The sequence below is a fragment of the Bombus vosnesenskii genome, unplaced genomic scaffold, assembly GCF_011952255.1.
Source record: "Bombus vosnesenskii isolate JDL3184/JDL3185 unplaced genomic scaffold, Bvos_JDL3184-5_v1.1 scf7180000013264, whole genome shotgun sequence".
In the NCBI taxonomy this organism is placed as follows: Eukaryota; Metazoa; Arthropoda; class Insecta; order Hymenoptera; family Apidae; genus Bombus; species Bombus vosnesenskii.
In genome coordinates this window covers 1,935,251-1,957,126 of record NW_022882924.1, presented here as the reverse complement: position 1 = coordinate 1,957,126, position 21,876 = coordinate 1,935,251, and the positions used below count along the sequence as shown (strand labels likewise).

Sequence of the window (21,876 nt, the reverse complement as noted above, 5' to 3'; positions counted from 1 at the left end):
TTGAGAAATATGTCTAGTAATTCATTCATAATATTTCATTACCTATCTATTAATTAATAAATAATGTGGAAATAAACACTTATTCATTATATTTTTCTAAAATACATTTTATATTATACTGAAAAATATTATTTTATCTCACAAATGTCAAATTTTGACATTTTCTAAATATCATATTGAGTATTATAATAATTATCTTATTTACAGCATTAATGATCTTATTAAATCAAAAGATGATTACCTAATTAAGATGGCAATATAATTATACCTTTTGCAATATTCATATTTTGAATAATGAAGCTAAAAAGTAAATGTAATATAAATAATATATATATATATATATTATTAATTATAAGATATATTATTATAAGATATATATATATATATCTTGTTCTTTGTATATACTTACATATACTTACATTTTTCACAAATATTTATTACAGAACACATCTTTACCCTTAAGATGTTACTTATTTCCTGTGATATTTTTATATTGTTTATATTATGCAAACTGTATAATTTCAAGTGCTTATTCAATGTTACGAGTATATTCTTGATAAACTTTTGTACAAATTCTACAGAATTATATTTAACAAAAGAACTGAATATTCAATCACTCTAGAACTAATATAACACAATTTGTAAGAATCGAATGAAATTATCACGAATGGTTTATTGTAAATCTAGCATATAGAACATATGTAAAAAATTAAATATTTAGAAAATAGGAAACAGTTTAAGGTATATAACTATACTATTATAGGTACATGATGGAAAAATTGTAAGTATGTTACATTAAAATAGAAGTAACAAACCTTTACAACTTATTTCTCTTGAATTAAATTGAACAGAAAAATGTGTTGATTGAATTTTACACGTGGACTATACAACAATATCAAAAAATGAACATTGTTCAATAAGTTCACTAGAATATAAATCACATTACTGCACAAAAGAAAACATTATATTGTAGCAGTATTTCTCAACTTTGAAACTTCTGAGTTTTACCTACTGCTTAAATATTGTCATATTATTTCTTTGCTTTTATAATGGCAAAACTTAAACTTATAATTGCTTATTATCAATAAAAATAAACAATAATGCAAATTGAAATTTGTTTTTTGAACAAATATCGTATAAACATGTAACTTCGAACAATATATATAAATTTTATTTGTCCAAAATTCAAATCTCAATCTAAAAATATAAAAATATAAACAAATTAATATAGTGATGATTGATAAATTAATAATAGTAATATTATATATATAATATAAATATATATTATAATATATATATATATTATATATATATATATATATTATGTACTCTGTATCATAGAAATATACCAGATAACGTAGAGATTGCCTTGATCAATGTGCATACAATTTGCATTTTATAATGCCATAGGTGTATTATACATTTTTAATATCAATATCTGCATTCAATTTGCTTCTGATGGTGCTGCTGGTAGAACATGAACTTGTTGTGCTTTACTAGCATTGTAAACTTGGCCTGGACTAAATGGTTCTAGTCTTGAACTAGAAGCTATTTCGCTTTTGCGAATCATATCTTTAAAAAGTTAATAAGTGTTAATAATATGAAGTTGTGAAGATGTAAAACGAATTATGCAAATGTATCTTTAATATTTTAAGATTTTTTAGTATTGGGATACCTACCACTTTTGGATTCTGGTGCTGGAATATATCGAGACAATCTAACAACGGGTAGGGGTAAATAACCACTAGTTAATGGCATCACGTCCAATGTGACGCTTTGTTTCTCTAACACTTCCAAAGACACAATACCAGCAGTACGACCACATACAGCCCACATGGCTTGATCAGCAAGAACTTCATACATTAATTGTGGTGAAGGATTTGGATTTGGACTAGGTAACATACGTGTTACTGTGAGATAAAGATGGCACATGCTACCAGCACGACAAAATTCACCTCCATTTCCAGCTGCTTCAACTTTTGAAGACACTGTAAATAAAGTCTGGAAAATGATATTATAAATAGAAACTCACCTCTTTGAAATATTTTAAAAATAAATTTTATATTTTACATTTCATTATTATAAAATTATTACATAAGTACAACTCATACTTATTAAGAAAAAAGAGCCAAAGAAATAATTATATTCTTACCACATAATCTGTAATATCAAAATTGCATCTATAAAGACTGCATGCTTTTTCCATTCTTTGTAAATTATGAATTTGCAGAGGATCCTCATTGCTGTTTAAATCGTTCAAATCTTCAGTATCATTAATTGGTATATATTTTACACGAAAATCAGTCTTTATTGGCATCAAAGACTTTTCATCTTTACCAATTTCAAGTTCCCACATAAATGATACATTTATTCCATTACCTATTACTAATCTCTGACCAGCAATAGGATTTAAGCTTTTAAAGTTAACATCTATTGATGTTGCTGTTGTTAATTCTGGCTCAATTAGTTGTAGAAGTTGATTTGTTAATCCTGTTACAATTATTTGAAGAAATTTCCTTTCTTTTGCAGTATGGAGTTTCATATTTGACATGAGTGGTGGACCAAAATGTAAAGGTATGCTTTCCTCCAAACCCCATGGACATTGGATATTCAGCTATAAAAATTTACAATATTAATTTTTTTTAAATTACATATTTCTTTTTTTATACATATTATTTTGATTTTTAAAATATATGAAAACATACTTTATGTTCCATTGATAAAGAATCTTTCTTTGGTGGTAATTCTGCTAGAACTTTAAACTTTAACCATATTGTTTGAAATGGTTCACAAAATGGCAGTGATATTTCTAGTTCTTTAGACATTGTTTCTTGTGAACCATCGACTTGTATTATCAATCCCCTAGACGTACGTAATTTAAGTTTCATTTCATTTGTTATTTTTATACTTCCGCTCATAATAACTAATTCTATGCCTTGAATAAGGCCTGCCAATAAGTCTCTACTATATTTCATAGAAATTGTAGGCTGAGTCTTAGCTACTTCATAACATAACCGAGGATTTAAAATAGGTGATAAAAATTCCAATTTTTCCTCAATCACTAATGATATTTGACCAACTTTATAAAAACCAGGCTGATCTATACGCCTAGTTAATGTAACCATGTTCATACCTGGTTTCACAATAAAATCATTACATGATAGCGCTTTACTAAAATCACCTTTTGCATTTACTGATGGTTTCCTATGTTTTGTACTATCAGAACGTCTTACAATAGGCTTAGTGTTTCTGTGTAAGACACTAGCTGATCCGAGGCTTTTATCTTCTTTATAATCTAAATATGAATATACTTGTAATTGAAGCAAACTTGGATCAAATGGTCTCATATCTTCTAGAGTACATTTCGATAATAATGGAATTGATGGTTCAGGTGGTAACTTCGAACCCTTTTTTTTATTAGGTAATAGAGGTTTTTGAACTTCTTCAACAGATATAGACGCTTTAGTACATTTTACTTCTCTAGGAAACAAACTTTGTATATATATTTCGATATTGACCACGCAGTCTTGCACTACTTTATCCATCACTTTAACTTCCATACTGAGTACTACAAAAGCACATCCGAGTTCTACAAGTAAGGGTTGTGGTGATGAGATCATTTTCATATACCCGAACATTTCTTCAAAATAAGTATTACGAACAGTAATATGTAATACATCCAAACTGGCAATAGCAGCACATATTTTTGTATATTTTTCAACATCATCCATTCTTTTGTAGCACTGTGCCAATTCGAGTTGAGTTTGTGCTGCTAAGTGCCTCCAGCCTTCATCAGTGTACGTTTTTAAGGCATCCGATAAAAATGCAACAGCTTTTTGATTCTCGCCAAGCTCGCTATAAAATTGTGCTAACTCTTTTCCGATTAATCTGGCTGATCGAATTCGGCCTACATGTTTATAAGTACCCATAGCTAATTCTGCATGTTCAAGATATTGCTTCTTGAATGCCTCTTTAGACGAAAGTGCTTCTTTTAATTTATCGGTAGGTGTTAATTTCCCTTCTATCTGTGGTTCAGAATCTCCCATACCAGCTATTAGGTAAACAACTGTATGTAGTTGTTCACTAGATGGCTCACTTCCAGGCATTAAACCACATAATTTTCCTAAATTTCCCAACTAAAATAAATTAGAATAAAGATTTAACTATCTTAATACTATAAATAATATTATTACATAATTTCTATTAATATGTCTAGTAACTTACTTTATCCCTAGCAAGAGCCCATAAACTCGCGGTATGTAAGGAACAAAGGTCCAGTTGCTGATTGTTATCAATATTATATGATGATAATTGACAAGCTTGAAGCACTTCTAACGCACAAAGAAAAGACCAACATTCAATGGATCCTTCAGGTCGCTGAACTTCTAATATACGTAATTCACTTAATGTATTATGAACAAATGATAAGCACCTTTGCGCAACCTAAATTAAAATATCGTTGTATGTTTATATTCATAATGGAATTAAATCTATGAATAAAATCAGTCTTAATATATACTAACCTCCCATAGTTTGTTAAGTGATAGTAACATGGCACATTGTCTACTGAATAAATAACTTCTAAGATCTAATAGTGATGCTTTACATTCAGCCAGAAGGTTCCTTAAATGATGATTTGTACCATTACTTAAATTAACACCACCCCAGTTATTTAAGGGGGTTTGAAATAAATTTAACCAAATTGGTGTATCTATAAATTTTTAAATAACAAATTAATGTTATAATCTGAAAAAACAGATAATAGAAAGAAAATGAGAATATCATACCTCCTACATTAGAATTAAGCACAAACTGTGTAAAAAGAGCATCCAATTCATCATACTGTACTAATGCTTCATCATATAATCCTAACATTTGTAAAACAAATGCAAGTTCTTCCTGAAAAGGAGAATTAATATATATACAGGATTAAAGCCCAAAAATAATAATTAATTTCAATCAACAATCAGTTTACCTGCAGTAAGAAATAGTGACAGAAATTCCAGTTTGGGTGATTTCTATTTTCTCTTTGTTCTCTAATAATATCTTCAAAATGAGATAGTCTTTTATCATATGCAGCAAGCATTAAATAACGTATACGGCTAACTAAACTTCTCCATGATTCAGCTGAGCGCATTTCTGATTTTATTGGATTTATTACAGCACAACATCTATATAATATATTAAATATAAGATATAATAAAGAAATCACATGTAGAAATATATTTATCAAACATTCACTGATTAATTATTACTTCACCTATCACCATGCTTAGCAGCAAAATCACTGCGAATTTTGTCTAAAACTGTTGTCCTAGGTAATAACTTGTTAGTTTTTTTTATGTCATAAGTTTCTACTATAACAATCATCCAATCCTGAATGTGATATTGTGTTAATGTTTTTAACCAGTTATCTATGTCTTCTCTAATACTTGTTTTATAAGTATCTACATCCTGTAATCTCAATATACATAATCAGAAAAGTATAAAACAAATATGTAAGTATAACAAATTTTACTCATGAGATATTTAAATAATTATAATATTAATTTACTTACAGAACATTCAGTCCAATAAATATGAAATATTGGCTGCTTTATCAAATGCCAATCTTTCTCAGTTGGCAAAATATCCTTAGAAAATGGCAAAAATGTTGCTCCAAGTTTGACTTGTTTAATTGGTCTACTAAATGATCTACGCCATTCCACTGTATCAGCAGATATGGCTTGGAATAAACTGTTTTCCAATGTAGAAAATAATTTCTCATCTCCTGCATCTATATTGAAGAAATCATTAAAATACATTAAAGTAACACAAACAAAAATAACTCTTATATATGCTCTTTCTTAAATGTGTTATAATTAAAGTAAAAAACGTGTAATATATTTGATAACAATTAACCAGAAATAAAATATTGTACATGAAAAAGAAATTATTATAAAAAGAGAGTTAACCTATTTAAAATAACATATGTTCATCAATGACGAATCCTAATTATTTAAAAAGTCCTAATTATAGCTTAAAAATTATTATTATAAGCTATACAGCTTTAAACATGTATACCATATCATGAACAATATTAATTAAAAAAAGAAAAGGAAATGTCATATAAATTGACAGTTCATCAAAAGCGCAAATAACAATACTTAACAATAGTGTCACCATACAGAGGTTAAATATATTAATATTTTTGATTAATAAACTTACATGTAACAATTGGCTTAATATCCATAAATGTATTTGATCTACATTCACCACCCAAAGACGACCCCCCATTGCAATTCATTTCTAAAGATTGGCAGTTGCTTCGCGAACTTGCTTTTAATCATTACAACTTTACGTCACTTTTGTTACTTTATACAAAAATTATTTTGTAGCTTATCTTGAAATAAAATATTTAGCACTTCAATATTCTCTCTATATTATACAGAAGATGATAACTTTATTCGTCACTTGAAAATATAGATTCAACATGGTATAATAAATGTAACATTTTATTTAAATCTTTTAGTTAAGTTCCATTGAGGTTGGAATTGAAATCTTCGTTTAACATGTCGTGCAATATCGATAGTCTTGCAGATCTCGATATCTCGTATTCAATAGATATATTGTCTATTGCAATCTTCTGTTCAGTGAAAAGTAATGCAATTTGATTCAGTTTATATACATCACTATACATAACGTCATAATTAAATGCGTAATAACTGACTTGTAATTATTGATTTAAATAATAATTTAAAAACACATAACATTAATTTTTTTAAAGAATTTCCGTCATTCTAAAAATATTATTCCTATAAATATTAATAAAATAACTCCTAACTATTTCAAATTTTACAATTTGGATAAATAAAGAGGAATGTATCAGAAAAAAGTAATTAATAAAGTACCAGGTGATTTACCACCTCCTCCCAAGAAAGAAAGTCAAGGGTACATAGAGGATTTAAGAAACAAACAAAAGTTTGAATTAGAGGAATTATTAGAAAGACAAAATAAAATTCTTAGTAATAAGTAGGTAAGGTCTAAGATATAAACTATACTCTTTATTAAACTACTTTTTGACAAAATATAAATATTTCTCTTTTAGAACATTTGTATTAAAGCTACCAGACAAAGGAGAAAAGATCAAATCTTTTCGTGATAAAATATTAAAAGAACTAGAACATAAAAATGAAGTTGAGCAGGCAGCTAATCTTTTGTCAAGATTAAACTTAGCATCTGAAGGAAAAGCTGCTATAAATAAATTAGAATGGACAGGCAAATATAGTGAAACCAAAGATACTGTCAAAATTGTTGAACTTGATAGCGATGATGAAGAAGACCCTTTAAAAATATTAGCTCAAGTAAGTTATTTGTATTAGATTGTAGACTATATGCCTTATAAAACATATATATATATATATATATATATATATATATATATATATATATATATATATATATAGATTAGTATTATATATCAATTTTGTATTTCAATGTTTATTATTTGCTATTATTAGCCTACGGGATGTGGGGTTCACAAAAAAAGGATTATGCATCTTCCACCAGAGGAAAGTTTAATTAAGCCAGAAGATTTGACAGAAATAGAATCTTTTAAGACAAGAACTCCTGAGCACATTACATATATTGTTAATAAAGTAGAACAACCTCAAGAAAACAATGATAAAAAGAGAGAACCATTCAAACCATATAGAACAACCAAGTCTGATGTACATGATCCAGAAAAAGAAAAACTGAGAAAACAGAATAAACATTGGGAAGTTACAGCAGCAACCCCACCTCTTATAGTTCATGGTGCTGTAAAAGTCATCAATTTAACTGAATCTCTCCAGTTACAAAAGGAACAAACTAAAAAACTTCAAGTAACTAATTTTTATATTTCAAATATTTGTGAAAAATATATATTACACATAAATTATAATAAAAATTGTAATACTTAGGAGATTCAAGCTAAACATGCAGCTGAAAAATTAGCTGATCAATTTGGTTTACATAACATTGGTCCTCCACCTGTAAATGTAGGTACTTATCGCCTACAAGATGAAAAAGAATCCGATCCTTCTATTTCAGAAGACGAAGAAAATGAAGTGTATGATGATGAAGATAATGATAAAGCAGGAACTGTTGTTTTTACAGTAGATAGTATAGAAAGCTAATTAATTTATCTTGTTTCTCTCACGTATATTATGTAAATATGTTTATGAATAAATCTTATATCTTAAGAAACCTATATTATTAGAATTTGCATCTTTTTATATACCTAAAAATATATATAGGGATATATAATCATGATAGTGTAAAATACAATAATAACTCAATGTAAAATGTTTATGGAGCTTTATTATTTTTACATTTTTGTATTAATTGTATCCAAAATTATTAATGATTGCTGTGTATGGTGCGGTAGCCTTTGCAACTGTTTGCCCTGCTTGTTTGGTAAGTTTCTGAAGTAAGAAAAGAAGCGTATAAGAAATAGTTCTTGATATCATTTATATTAGTAATGTTTTTAGATATACCTTAAGCTTATCTCTCTTTTGAACTTCAACAATTGATCTGACACGTCTCTTATTTTCCAATGTACGTACAACAGCCTTATATTTCCATCCAACTTCATGAGACAATCTACCTACATGGCAGTACTAAAAAATAACATTGTATTAATATCATATGTTTTTTAGATGGAATATATTTATATACATTTTTTTTATTATTTACTCAGTTAAATGTGACATCACGAAGTATAAAAGCAATTATACTCAGGCGCAAATTACCATACCATCATTGTAAATAATTAAATAATTTACTAAATATAATAAATATATTTTGAAGTTAATGTTCTATCTTACCTTCCTACCAGGTTTAAGACACATAACTCTCATGGCACCTGGTACAACAACACGTTTTCTGCGGTCATATGGTGGTGGACAACCTTCATAAACCTTTAACCTTCTGAGAGCATCCTTTCCCCTTTGTGTCTTATGTGGGATCATTCCTATAAATTCAATGATATTTTTATTTATACAGTATACTGTAAAACATATGCAAGGTTGTTTAATTGTTTATAAATTAATAATCTCATATAAATGTTTTTTTCATGATACTATCAAATAATGTAGGTAATATATACATAATCATCGATTAATATAAAGTATAAAATTCCATGTAAATAAGTAATATTTCAACATACCACGAACTGTTTTCCAAAGTATTTTACTAGGTGCACGGAAGTGGAAGGGTCCACGAGCTGGATTTACATTACATCTTTTACGTAAAAACGACATAAATTTCAGCTTATTCCTAAAATAAAAAGTTATATGAAACACATTGGAATAATTATACGTGAAAATACTTAAAGAAAAGAATATATATATAATCACGAATACTTAATTATAATGTTACTAACCTGAAGAAATTACCAGAAATGTTGAGTTGTTCGCTGCGAACAACAATTACTCTATTGCCCTGTAGGATCGTTTTGGCAATAATAGCTGCCAAACGACCAAGTAAATGGCCACGGCCATCAATTAAGATTGGCTGAAAACATAATTACGACAATTAATATCTTTTTTGTTCCATATTAAAGCGTTATATAAAATAAATATTTACAACAATGAATTTTTGGTTTTACCAAAGATTTGAATTGCATAAATATATGTACGATTACCAATAACAAATAACACGTGTCAATTGACAGCTTTAAAAATAAAATAATTATTTCTAAGATACCGTATAATTAATGTATGCATGTACTATTTTCATACCGAAAAATAATCACATAAAGAACTTGCATCATTGTTTGAGGAAATATAGCAAATGATATTGCAAGAAAACACGTGTACATGAATTCAGAAAAGGATACAAAGATTTCTAGAAAAAGTAATATCGAGTGGGGGAAAAGTATTTCTTAATTTCTGTGTATAGTGTACAGATTAAAAGAAATATATTGTGTAGCTTAAACTACTCTTAAGGACTTAAAACATTAAATAAAACATACATACCTTATTACTGAAGCCAGTCATTTTGTTTCTCTACCGGAAAAGGATTCACGAACATTGAGAAGTATGCGACCTCTTACCGGAAGATATTCTGATGATTGTCAGGGCATCCAACATTATATCTTTTTTCCTAAATGAAAGCATAACAAACATAATTCGTTATTAAAATATTGATACAATTTTTAATACTTTATATCGTATTATATTCCATAATCATTTTATTTGAAAAAAGTTTCTATTCATAACATTTTAATAATATAGTAATTATATTAATTTATTATATTACATTACATTATTGGTGAAATATTTTTCAGAAATTATAACATTTGGATATAATTCTTTATAAATTAAGAAAACATTTTTTTATTACAACATATTGCAATAATATTAAAAAATAACATTAATTTTTCTATATAAGATTTAGAAAATTATCAATTTAACCAAAAGAAGCATAACCAAAACTGCCATCTGGCGTCAAAATAAAGGTTTATGTTCAATTTTGTAATTAATGAAATTAGGATTTAAAAAACAGGTTTTTAAATAAATAAGGAACAAATATGAAACAATTTAATATTTTTTTATTGGTGACGGTGGGTTTCGATAAACTAAGTATGCAACAGAGTACATTGATTTCACAACTAAAGTTTTAAATTTTACATAAATCGAAAATTTCTGTGTTAAGTTTTGTTATTTAACAATATTTATGTACACGAAATTATATTAATTCTGAAGATTAAGATACGAAACACGTTAATAGTAATGTAATTAAATGATCAAAGTTAAGATTGGTGTTAAATTATAATATAACCAGATATTTGACTTCTTGAGTCCACATGATATGACTCCTTCTCTTCAAGGCGTTATTAAAAAAATATCCGTTATATTTCTAATTATTATTATTTATATCATTTTATGTTTAATATTCTTAAGCTAATATCACAATGGCCCGAGACAGTCAAGACTTCCAATATTTGTGCACATATTCTTATACTATGTTAGTTTGCCGGTTGCATAACTGCCTTGAAAAACTTGTATCCTATTGTATAGTAAGTGAAATAACTTTTATGCTATATAAATCTGAAAAATGTCTATTTCTATATATGAAAAATTCCTAAAATCGCACGAGCATTGGTTCTTAATTTTCTAATGGACATACAAATTACATGTAAAAACTTTCTACTTCATACTACAGATCATGTAAAGCACACATTTGTTTTACATAACTTTAAAAAAAATTGCAATCATTTTACAATGTGTATTTATATTTACAAATAATATATTTTAAGTATAGTTGCAAAAAGCGAAAACAGTGCCGTTATTAAATTAATGAAATTGAAAGGTATTTAATTTTTGTGTGATTATTCTTTTAAACAACAAAAGAATTTTATCTATGTTCTTTAAATAAATAATCATATATGTAAAGGCACTGCCTCATTTAATGTAATTTACACAATATGGATGGTAAGTACAATTCTTTCTTCAATGTACAAACACTTGATTTAATTTATGAATATTAAAAGTATGCACACAATAAAAAAATAGTATTCCACATATATGTTCAATCTGAAAACAATTTTCGATCTGAAACCAATTTTATTTTGTCTTAGGACATATTAGAGGAAAAATTATCTTATTAGAAAAATGTACAAATATGCAAATACTAAATTCATTAAGTAAATGTCAGTGTTATTAAAAAGATTTACAATATAATTTCATTTGTGTAATCAAATATAAACATAAACACTGATACAGATTATTTTTATCAATTGCATGTAGAAGATAGTGCCTTTTTTTGACTGTTTAAGATCTTAGCATGAAAGTAGTTTTTCATTTGTCAATTGACTTTTCTCAAAAAAACAGAAGTTGAAATTATTGAGCTAAGCTTAAAGTTATGTTCCCCGAACAAGATGGGTATTTTTTTTATATTATTCCAGGTACAATAACATATTTTCAATAATATAATATAAACATTATCATACATTCTATTTTTTGCTGTCATTATTGTATGTAAATTCAGGATTTGTAAAGAATACTCTTCCATTAATATTTTTAAACAACATATTATCAATAACAGTTGCAAAAATAATTGTATAACGACTTAATTGTTATTCCATTCTAGGTATTGGGAATGATGCGTAAGTTAAAACTACAATAAATATTTTATATTCAAATAACCAGTAATATCATAAAATTTGGAAAAATGTATAAAAAGTATGTTGATCAAACAAACGAATATTATAGAATGATTACACTGTTTCCGCTTGCTATTAAATCTGTCTTATGCACTGCTAATTGATTACATATTTAAACATGAAAAAATAACATTACCAATGTGTTTCATAATAATGGAAGTACTTTGTAGCAGTGTTTATGATGAATTGCTATGACAATCTCAAGTGTTTATACGTACAGCCTATCTATAATCTTACCTTAAACTTTTCAGACAATATATCCTGGCATACACAAGTTTAGTGTTATGCTATAATATGGATACAGCCAAGTGTTTATACAGTCGAGTGTTTCAGAATAAACATTATCAAATAACATTTTAAATTTTTACATTATTCTTAAACATTTGTGGGAATTACTTGAAAAGTCATAATTTACACTTTTATTACTAGTATGAAAGATGCTGTTAGGGTGAATCTAACAGAAAAGCCCGTGCACGTTCTGTCATTTTGCGCACACGCCCTCTGCTACTTATACTAATACGTGGTACATTTTCAGGTTCAGGACTTTCATCACTTTCTTCTGCATAATATCGACGCTTAATTTTACGTCGATTTCTAACTGGCATTGTATTGCTCTCATCACTTTCTTCATTATAGCGAGGTCGTTTTCCAGTTCTTCTTGAATTTTGTACAGTTTCTTGATTTTGTATTTCTCTTGTTCCACGAATTCTTCTTTGAGATCTTGATGATACAAAACCTTTTTCTGATTCTTCACTATCTGAATCCTGATTATTAATTTCATTTTGAGACTGTTCTTCTTCTTCTTCTTCTTCTTCTTCTTCTTCATCCTCTTCTTCCTCTTCCTCTTCTTCCTCACTCTGACTTTCAATATTATTTCTTCCACTTTTTGTCGTGTTCTTCAAACTTTCATTATGTTCGGGCGTAGATGCTAATTTTCGTGATCTCGTTCTACTTCTATTAATAACTTCCTCTTCGCTTTCTTCATCTGACAATTCATTTGCAGAAAATGCTTCATCATCCTCATACTTATCATTCTTTGAGTTTTCGTAAAAGTTTAGCTTTGACTTTGACTTTACTTGTTTACTATTTCTGGTATTTTTCGCACGATTTTTCCGAGTTTGTTTTCCACGTCCACTGGGTGTATATACTTCCCCAGAATCACTATCAGCACTAACACTGGGTACCGTTTTTCTAGCTCGTGTCCTTCTTACAGGTACACTACCACTACTTTCACTTTCCGTGGAAGCTTCTGAGTCACTAGCTTCGCTTCCACTTTCTTTTGGTTTTTTAGGTACTGCAGATCTAGATATCCGAAGTTTTAGCGTAGGTCGCGTTGCAGTAGCAGAACGTTTCGTATGTCCATTTGTCATACGTGATGGCCCTATAAAATAAAAAAATGTTAATCAATGTTTTCTTTTCTTTTTTACATAGCTATGTGATTAATCTTTATTATTTTATAATATATTTATTATAATTTTATTATCATTATTTTATTCTTATTATTATCATATAATGTCAAGTTATTAATATCTATTCACATGTTTTCACTCTGCTCTCTGATAATATTCTATGTATTTATATATGTGTATGTGTATACTACAAAAACAATATATATATATACCTGGTGCACACATGTTAGAATTATTCTTTTCCACTTCATCTAAATCATCATCCTCACTATTTATCTCATCATCATCCGAACAAGCAGATTTTGATTTTGAAGGTGCTACATATCATATCAATTGTTTAAAATTTATTCTAAATTTATCTAATTTATTTTATCAAATATTTTTAACTGATATAATGAAAGCATACCAGTGCCATTTGTTAACCGAACTTTGCCCCTTTTAGCTTTCCCTTTTGTATTTTTTGCATTATTATTGCGTCTTCTTGCAGATTTCCAGTTTGAAATAATTCTTCCCATATGCTCTTCAAACATGGCTGATAATCTTATTGTCATTGAATATATCTAGAATAAAGATTGTACCATTATCTTGTACAATACTTGTAATATTCTTCACATAATAAGTATGGCATACCCTTGATCGTTTGTTAGTATTATAATTTCTACTATTTGTAAATATTAACCGCATATCTTTGGCAAATTCTATAGGGGTTTCATAATTTCCTCCTAATAAATCCTCTTTTACCGTACGTAAATCCATTGGTGTATCTATAATTTGATGATAATCTGGGTGCTCTAATCTATCAACTGGTTCTCTATAAAAAATCAAATAAAAATTATTACGAAAAATATCCGTCTCGCATATGTATATTATGCGTATCAATATATTAATATTAATTTATTTTACCTGAAAGGAATAGAATCTTCACATTGCCATAACGTTTCTAATAATTGACGACATGCTACTTTCCAATCAGCTGATGCTTCTTGTGAACGTAAATTTCTGCTCGAGGTTGCTCTTTGAGTGCTAGTTGAAGGTCTATCCTTTGCATCTTCTACATCAACTTCCGATTCAGAAGAATGGTATGTGTCAACCAATTGGTGATAAACAGCTGGTACATCTAATTCTGTAGTTTCTCTGTATAAATGGAAGATAATATATTTTTATTAATTATATCTTGATAAAGTTAAAATAAAATAAAAAAGATATGTAAATGGTATTAAATTTTGTGAATAAATAAACTAGACCTTACTTTATAATACGTAGACATAGGTCAGTAACTATTCTTGCATGCTTTACTATTTGACTATGTGGTTCATTAAATTGTTCTGCATTTGTTGCTAAGTATCTGACATCAAACTGTGCGGATGTTATTCTTCGATAAAAATGGTTTTCAAAACGAGCTTTTATGGTTGTTAAATCAATAGGATATTCCACAACAAATGCATATGAAGGATATGCATTGAGATCAACAGGCGCCATAAAAGGTTCTGCAATTGCAAGGCTCATCACTTGATCTAGTCCACGTATAATTCTGCGGCATGTTGCTTCTCTATCTCCCATTGGCCATTCCTCTGCATGAGGCTGATATAGTATTGTACGTATCTCTTCTTGAAGCACAGGAACTGCACCTCCGAGTACTACTGGAAGTCCTGTAATACATAACACATTATACAAGGTATTAATATCGATAAAATGAATGCTTATATTCACACTGTGAATAAATTAAGATTTTATATTTTTCCAAAGTTTACCAGTTACTTTTTCCAATATTCTCCAAAAAATTTTTAATTGTTAAAACATTTGAACACACACATACTATTTTCATCAATTGGTTCAAGATCCCAAGGACTCATTCTCTCATATTCGCCATTATCCCATCTGACACGGAAACACATGAAAAACGATTCTGGAAAATCTTCGTCTAAAGGTTCCATTGATTGTATTTGACCCATCCACCATCCGTCATCAATCATGCAACGAAATCGGTCTCCTTCAGACCAACTACGTGCCAAAGCTGTGTCAAATGTTTGACGTAAAACTAAAAAATCTAACACATCAGCCATATCGTGATATTTAATAGTAAAATTTTCTCCTGTTAATTTTCCATATTCATCCATTAACGCCAACTTTAAACAGCATAGTCGAGGTGGACGTATTTCATACTTTATACCTACTACTTTTACAAATTCCTGTGCCTGCAGAATATCGAATGTTTTTCTAAGTAACTAATACTAATGTTCACAAAGTAAATTGAGAGAAAAAAATCTTACTCTTATATTGACTTTATTCCATGGTTCACATCGTGGACCAAGTTCATATACTTTTTTATTCCTAACAGCGTCTAAGTAGAATTGGTGACCTTGTCGAAAATATACTATTTCATCACCCATTTGAGGATAATATGGAGCTTTCCTTGGTATTATTTCGGTAAGCCATTCTGAAGGTCTAAAAACTTCTGGGATATCATCAATGCCAGTAGACAATGGAATATCCTTTAAATAAAAAGAAAATTTCGAAAGAGAAAAAATAATAAATTTATTTACAAAGAACGTTTTTACCTACCTTTTTTCTAGGACGTCTATTACGCCTTCTGTCCATATCACTTGGTGGTGTAAGAGATCGTTTTTTTACAGGTTTGCGTTTACTTCGCTTTGGTGGTTCTAAATTTAAACCATGATCTGCAATCCAATCTGAATATTCAGTACTAGACTCTGATGTGGAACTATCAGAACACAAATCTTCTTCATGAGCAGTAGAATCATTACTATTACTACTGGCTGAACTTCCTGTTGTTGCCGCATTATCGGGATTCTGTAAAGATTTACGAATTATATACAAATATAATTTGTATATAATTGTTTAACGAAGTATATACAAATTATTAATTTGAATTAAAATTGTATAAAAAATACCTCGAACTCATCATCTTCTTGTTCTTCACTACGCATAGCTCTAGTTCTATATCCATGTCTAGTAGTTCTATTGCGTTTTCGATTTGCTATTCGACTACCTATATTACCTTCGGTATTGGCAGTATTCGATACTGGTTGTGGTCTTTTTCTCATTTCGCGTTTCAAATTTTCGAGTTCCATTTCTGCTGTTGCATGTCTATAAACATTATATCCTTATTTATGAATTTAAACTACTTATAGATATATTCGTGAAGAAGGAAGTAATTTATAATACAAAACATACAAAGTTTTAAATTGTGTTTCTCTAATAGCTGGATTCATGGGTCGAGCAAGAATAGGCTTATTCCAAGGTGTAGTATTATCTCTTTGCCAATTACCACTACTTTGTCGTACACCTTCAACATCTCCAACTCTTCTTAAACCAGACCTGCTTCCTCGCGGACTAGCCATTTGACGAACTGGTTGCTCTGCTGCATTTTCTTCTCTTTCATCAGCTGCATTTTCTGCATCAGCATTAATATTTTGTCTTTGTGCAAGCGCTTCAATTAACTGATCAATATTGGACCGTGGTTCTTGAGCTGGAAGTCCTTCTATAACTTCTTGCATCCCTACAAAATAAGATATATATCTTTTAAAACTTCAGGAAATATCAGATTATACATAAAATAAACAATAATAAACAGTGTAGCGGCACTCGACAGGAAACTAAGACCCAGACGACGGTAGAGCAGTGGTTAGCGGCGTTGGTTACAAACATTCCAAACCAGGTTCAAATCCCGGAACACGTAGTCCGATTTTTTCTCCACGATTCCTAACTGAGAACACTGCGACCTATACGTCAGGAACAGCACTATCATCACTACCTACACCCACCTCAAATTGGTGACCCCGACGTGATGATCTACAGTGAAAAGTGGTGACGACCGTGATAGCGCTGGCAAGACTTCGATCACCGCGAATCTAAGAGTGTGGAAACGGAGGCCTACTACGACCCCGCGGCGACCGTACGCTGAAACGCACGCACCGTACCGACAGGTATTCACCGCCACATCGAAGACTTCGCGCAACATCTGTACGGGTTTGACAACAAGCGACCGACGCTGTACTCTGCATCGAAACAACAAATCCGCAGATGCCGAACTCTTGCAACTGCACACGGAAAAAACGACGAGCGAAGTCGTACGTTATCACTGGTAAGGGGGTATTGTAGCAGCACTCGGCAGCAAACTAAGACCCGAACGACAGTAGAGAATTGGTTAGCGCCGTTGGTTACGAACGTTCCAGACCAGGTTCAAATCCCAGCACACGTAGTCCATTTTTTCTCCACAAATCCTAACTGAGAAAGCAATCCAGCAGCGGTACCTCACAGCGACCTATACGCCAGGGGCAGCACTATCCTACCTACCACCGACCTACTATACACCTGAACAGAAATAAAATAATTTATGTACCTCCAGCACCTACTGCAATATTTGGTACTAATTGTTCTCCTCTACAGTTTTCTCTCCCAGGAACCAATCTTTGCAGAGCTGGAGGATAAGGATTTCCATCGACATCTACTAAAAATGGTGGAGGCATTAAATGAGGTGCAGTTTGCGTTTGTTCATCCAAAACATAATTATTTGCATCTCGTATTAAGGGTCTATAATCCGTATGGAAAAATAATTCTTTGGGTACCTATAGAAATATAAAATAGAGAATATACATTTCTAATGTGTTAATAGATATAACAATTATATAAAAACAAATGTACTTACTATTTTAAGTTTTTCCACACCAGATCCAAACCCATATATTAAAAGATGTCCATGAGAATCTGTTGCTGCTAACATTGTTCCATCTGGAGACCACTTTGCATCAAAAACAGCACCGTTACCTTGCCCTTCAATAAAATTTTGAAAGCATGCTATCGGTTCTGTGTTCAGAACATCCCAAATTATAAGTTGCCCATCATGTCCAGCACTTAATATAACACGGGGATCTATGGGATGAGATTCTAACACAAAAACTTCATCTTTATGTCCACGTAAAATTTTCACCAGTTCACCTGATTTTGCATTCCATACTTTAAGACAACTATCATTTACAGCTGTAATAACCCACTCATCACTTACATCCCAACTAACCATAGTCACCTTAGCCTTTTTGTTAGAATCATCTTCTGTTTCTGATTCTCTAGAAATTATAAGAACAAAATAATATTTAGTCATTAATTTATATAGAAAAATATTCATAAAAAATATTCATAATACTTTAATTACCCAGGAAGTTTTGTAGTCATCAACAAACGTTTGTATATCCATTGTTGTTGTTCAAAATGCCAAACATTTGCAGTACCATCTTTAGAACCCGAAATAAATTTTAAACCATTATGTGCCCATTGAATACTATCAACTGTATCAGAATGTGCTTCCACCTCTAAAACTCTACATGGACCATCATCTCCTAACATTGCATACACTCTAACATGATGATCTGCAGAACCAGCAGCCATAAATGCACCACCAGGACTAAATGACGCACATATCATTTGTGCTTGACCAGGCCGCATTTTTTCATGGTATTGAATTGGTTTTGGCCTAAAAAAAAAAGATATAATGTTATTTTTCATTATGTACGGGATATAAATATTATTGAAACTTACTGAAAAACTGCTCTTTCATTGCCTTTCTTTGTATGAGACCAGAAAGCAACAGATCCATCTGTACTTGTAGAAACTAAATAATATACGCCATTACAAGATATAGGACAAAAATTTACAGATGTAATCATACCAGAGTGTCCAGATAGAACTGCAACCTGATAAAAAGTAATAAAAATGAATTTAACAAAATCAGTCTTTATAATAACATTAATTAACATTCTAATCAACTTACAGGAGACATTGTTTGAAAACACCAAACTCTTAATATTCGATCTAGGCTACCAGCAGCAAGTAAAGTGTTATCAAAATTTACTGCAATATCCATAATTTCAGCAGATGCTCCTCGAAAAGTTGCTAATAATCGCCCATCAATAGAACTCCATACTTTAACAAGTAAATCATCTGCACCAGTTATTATATATTTCCCAGTGCGATCAAAAAGAACACAATATACTGCAGATAAATGTCCTAATGTGTGTCTATACAACTGCATTTTATTGTAAAACTTTGTTGGTATTGCCTCTCGTCGACCTAGAGGCCCTGAATTCTCCCTTCCCTGAAGTACATGTACTATATAAAAAAGAAGTAACATAACAATAAAATGCTTTATGTACTGAAAAAATGGTTGATATTAGCAATATTTATGTACCAAATCTAAACAAATAAATATTTTATTTACCTATATTAGGCACTGATAAACTATAAGGTGAAGCTAAAAATGGTTTTCCACCTAGTCTGCCAGAATATGAAATAATGCCATGCACTTGACGTTGGACATCTACAACAAATTTAAGATATTCATGCCAAAAGTCAAATAATTTCAATAATTACTTAAACATATTTATATCTTTTACTTTACCTTCGTGTGTACGTAACAAAGATTGTCTGCCAGCTCCAAGAAGGGATATCGCTCCTGGTATGCATGGCGGTACCTCTTTTTCCAATACTGGTCCAATTCTGGCACATATTTGTAATAAATGATTTGATCCAATATGAGAATATTTCTTTTCCTAAAACATTAGAATGTCTTTATAACTATCTTTTCATATCCTATTTTATAAAATAATATCATTACAAATATATACGATCATACAATATAATGCAATCATTATATGTATTTTAGGATATCCAAATATTTGGATCACATATATTATATATACGAAGAGAAAGATGATAATTACGTTTTGCAATAAAACTAGTTCGCACTGTTAATTGAATTTTAAGTAATCTAAAGTAGTTCCTATTTGTAACCAATCAGAAGACAAACAAGCAAACGCAACCAATCCGAATAGCCGACTCGTCACACGATACTAGTTTCTATAAATAAGGTCTGAGCATGAGATATATTCATTGATCAGTGCATGCAAGATGGCCGGAAGTTAATGCTTATTGGTTGAAAGCAATATGGTGGGAGAATCTTGTGCAACAGCAACATAGGATCAGAGAAGTGGAGGAGGAAGAAGGGTTGAGGAGTGGGACAGAAAAGGGGTAGCACCCTATTAGGGGTACTTGATACATTGGCATTTGACTAGCTTACGACGTAACAAAAATTTATCATAATGTTATTTCGAAAAATAACCTATTTATTTCATCATATATGATGAATTATTATACACAAAATAAAATTCCTTCCTGAAATATTAATCTTACTTACCAACTCTTCAAAGGTTTGATTATGTACATGCCCTCCCCAATCTAGTCTTTGCGGCAAAACCTATAAAAAAATAAAAAAATCATAAAAATAAGTCGATCGATCGATCGATCACACTCGAGATAAAATTGTGCCAATTTGTCGAACGTCAAGGTCGCCGACCTTGAAATTCTAATGTTTTGACAAGCAGAAACCACGTGCAAACCATGTGGAGCCGATGGGTATGTATAGTGTCACCCCGGCAAAACGTCAACTCAGACCAATCGTCTTACCTTAGCTCGCTCCAATTCACGCTTCAACACCTAGAACGTACGTCGTTCATCATAATATGTTACAACGAAATTTCATGGATTTTAATTCAATAATACTTACGTCTGCGGCTTCGCGACAAGGTCCCGCCGCTAAGAATTTAGCAATTAGGAAGTACAGCTCTGTAAGAAAGAACGCTGTTTAGGAATGAACCGCACGCCTCGCTTCGTTGCGGATAGTAAGGGCGCTTATCGCTCCCATTCTTTACCTGGTGCTATTGCAGTCTCGTTCTTCGTTACGCTGCCCTCCATTTCGCCTGATCAATCGTTTATTATTCACTCACAGAGAAAGAGAAACATTTGCTTTTTAGGGTCATAGCGCGGTAGTAACCATTTCAGATTTCATTTTCTCTCGCGAGGTCTCGACCGCGAGACGCACACGCACGCTCACCTCCTCAACGGAAAGTAGTCCCCCCCCCTACCCGATTGTCGACACAACGTACCATATTATTCAGGAACGTAACTTGCCTCCCAAAACCCTGTATAATTTTATTTTCATTTGAACCGCTTTAGGAGAACGAAACACTTTTCTCTTCTCTTTCACATTTCAATAAAGAGTGAAATTAGATAACTAATTTTCACGTTACTATCATAGACATTAATTTGATATGTTCGAAATTTTCATTACGATAAAACGCATTTGTGGATGATATCTGCACCATGTAACGCGGTTTATTTGAAATTAAAAATACAGTGACGGTAACCGCAATTGTAAGAAATATAAAAAAAGTAGACAATCTTGATTTAAAGGTGACATAAACTAAA

General features: G+C 30.5%; 4 protein-coding genes across 6 annotated transcripts; 1 reads left to right on the top strand and 3 right to left on the bottom strand.

Annotated features, from left to right (window-relative positions):
- Positions 1-1,310: 1,310 nt before the first annotated feature.
- Positions 1,311-6,679, bottom strand: LOC117236658 (trafficking protein particle complex subunit 10). Of its 3 annotated transcripts, none has more exons than XM_033499794.1 (11): positions 6,208-6,679; positions 5,559-5,776; positions 5,261-5,454; positions 4,976-5,171; positions 4,788-4,899; positions 4,524-4,711; positions 4,225-4,443; positions 2,706-4,136; positions 2,153-2,614; positions 1,680-2,001; positions 1,311-1,572 (listed from the first exon to the last, which is right to left on the bottom strand). In XM_033499794.1, the coding sequence occupies exons 1-11, from the start codon at positions 6,284-6,286 to the stop codon at positions 1,445-1,447; spliced, it is 3,549 nt and encodes a 1,182-aa protein (XP_033355685.1). In that variant the 5' UTR covers positions 6,287-6,679; the 3' UTR covers positions 1,311-1,444. The 3 variants fall into 3 exon arrangements, 2 of the variants coding, with proteins under 2 accessions (XP_033355685.1, XP_033355695.1); XR_004493891.1 differs by having other exon boundaries at positions 1,493-1,572; positions 1,680-1,988; XM_033499804.1 differs by lacking the exon at positions 6,208-6,679 and having other exon boundaries at positions 5,261-5,461.
- A 100-nt stretch (positions 6,680-6,779) lies between these two features.
- Positions 6,780-8,230, top strand: LOC117236671 (DNA-directed RNA polymerase II subunit GRINL1A). The gene is made up of 4 exons (XM_033499819.1): positions 6,780-7,011; positions 7,088-7,343; positions 7,500-7,862; positions 7,941-8,230. The coding sequence occupies exons 1-4, from the start codon at positions 6,860-6,862 to the stop codon at positions 8,154-8,156; spliced, it is 987 nt and encodes a 328-aa protein (XP_033355710.1). The 5' UTR covers positions 6,780-6,859; the 3' UTR covers positions 8,157-8,230.
- A 90-nt stretch (positions 8,231-8,320) lies between these two features.
- On the bottom strand, positions 8,321-10,104 carry LOC117237754 (60S ribosomal protein L13a). The gene is made up of 6 exons (XM_033502059.1): positions 9,999-10,104; positions 9,404-9,534; positions 9,188-9,297; positions 8,847-8,992; positions 8,517-8,639; positions 8,321-8,444 (listed from the first exon to the last, which is right to left on the bottom strand). Exons 1-6 carry the CDS (start codon positions 10,017-10,019, stop codon positions 8,361-8,363), a joined length of 615 nt encoding a protein of 204 aa, XP_033357950.1. The 5' UTR covers positions 10,020-10,104; the 3' UTR covers positions 8,321-8,360.
- Positions 10,105-10,551: 447 nt separating this feature from the next.
- On the bottom strand, positions 10,552-21,764 carry LOC117235761 (PH-interacting protein). Its single transcript, XM_033498087.1, has 22 exons — positions 21,321-21,764; positions 21,176-21,234; positions 21,076-21,105; positions 20,807-20,866; positions 20,012-20,162; positions 19,832-19,930; positions 19,385-19,722; positions 19,153-19,307; positions 18,770-19,087; positions 18,266-18,683; positions 17,960-18,185; positions 16,792-17,116; positions 16,509-16,704; positions 16,159-16,407; positions 15,867-16,088; positions 15,413-15,791; positions 14,846-15,245; positions 14,500-14,730; positions 14,227-14,407; positions 14,003-14,156; positions 13,809-13,913; positions 10,552-13,568 (listed from the first exon to the last, which is right to left on the bottom strand). The coding sequence occupies exons 1-22, from the start codon at positions 21,361-21,363 to the stop codon at positions 12,631-12,633; spliced, it is 5,277 nt and encodes a 1,758-aa protein (XP_033353978.1). The 5' UTR covers positions 21,364-21,764; the 3' UTR covers positions 10,552-12,630.
- Between the last annotated feature and the right edge of the window lie 112 nt (positions 21,765-21,876).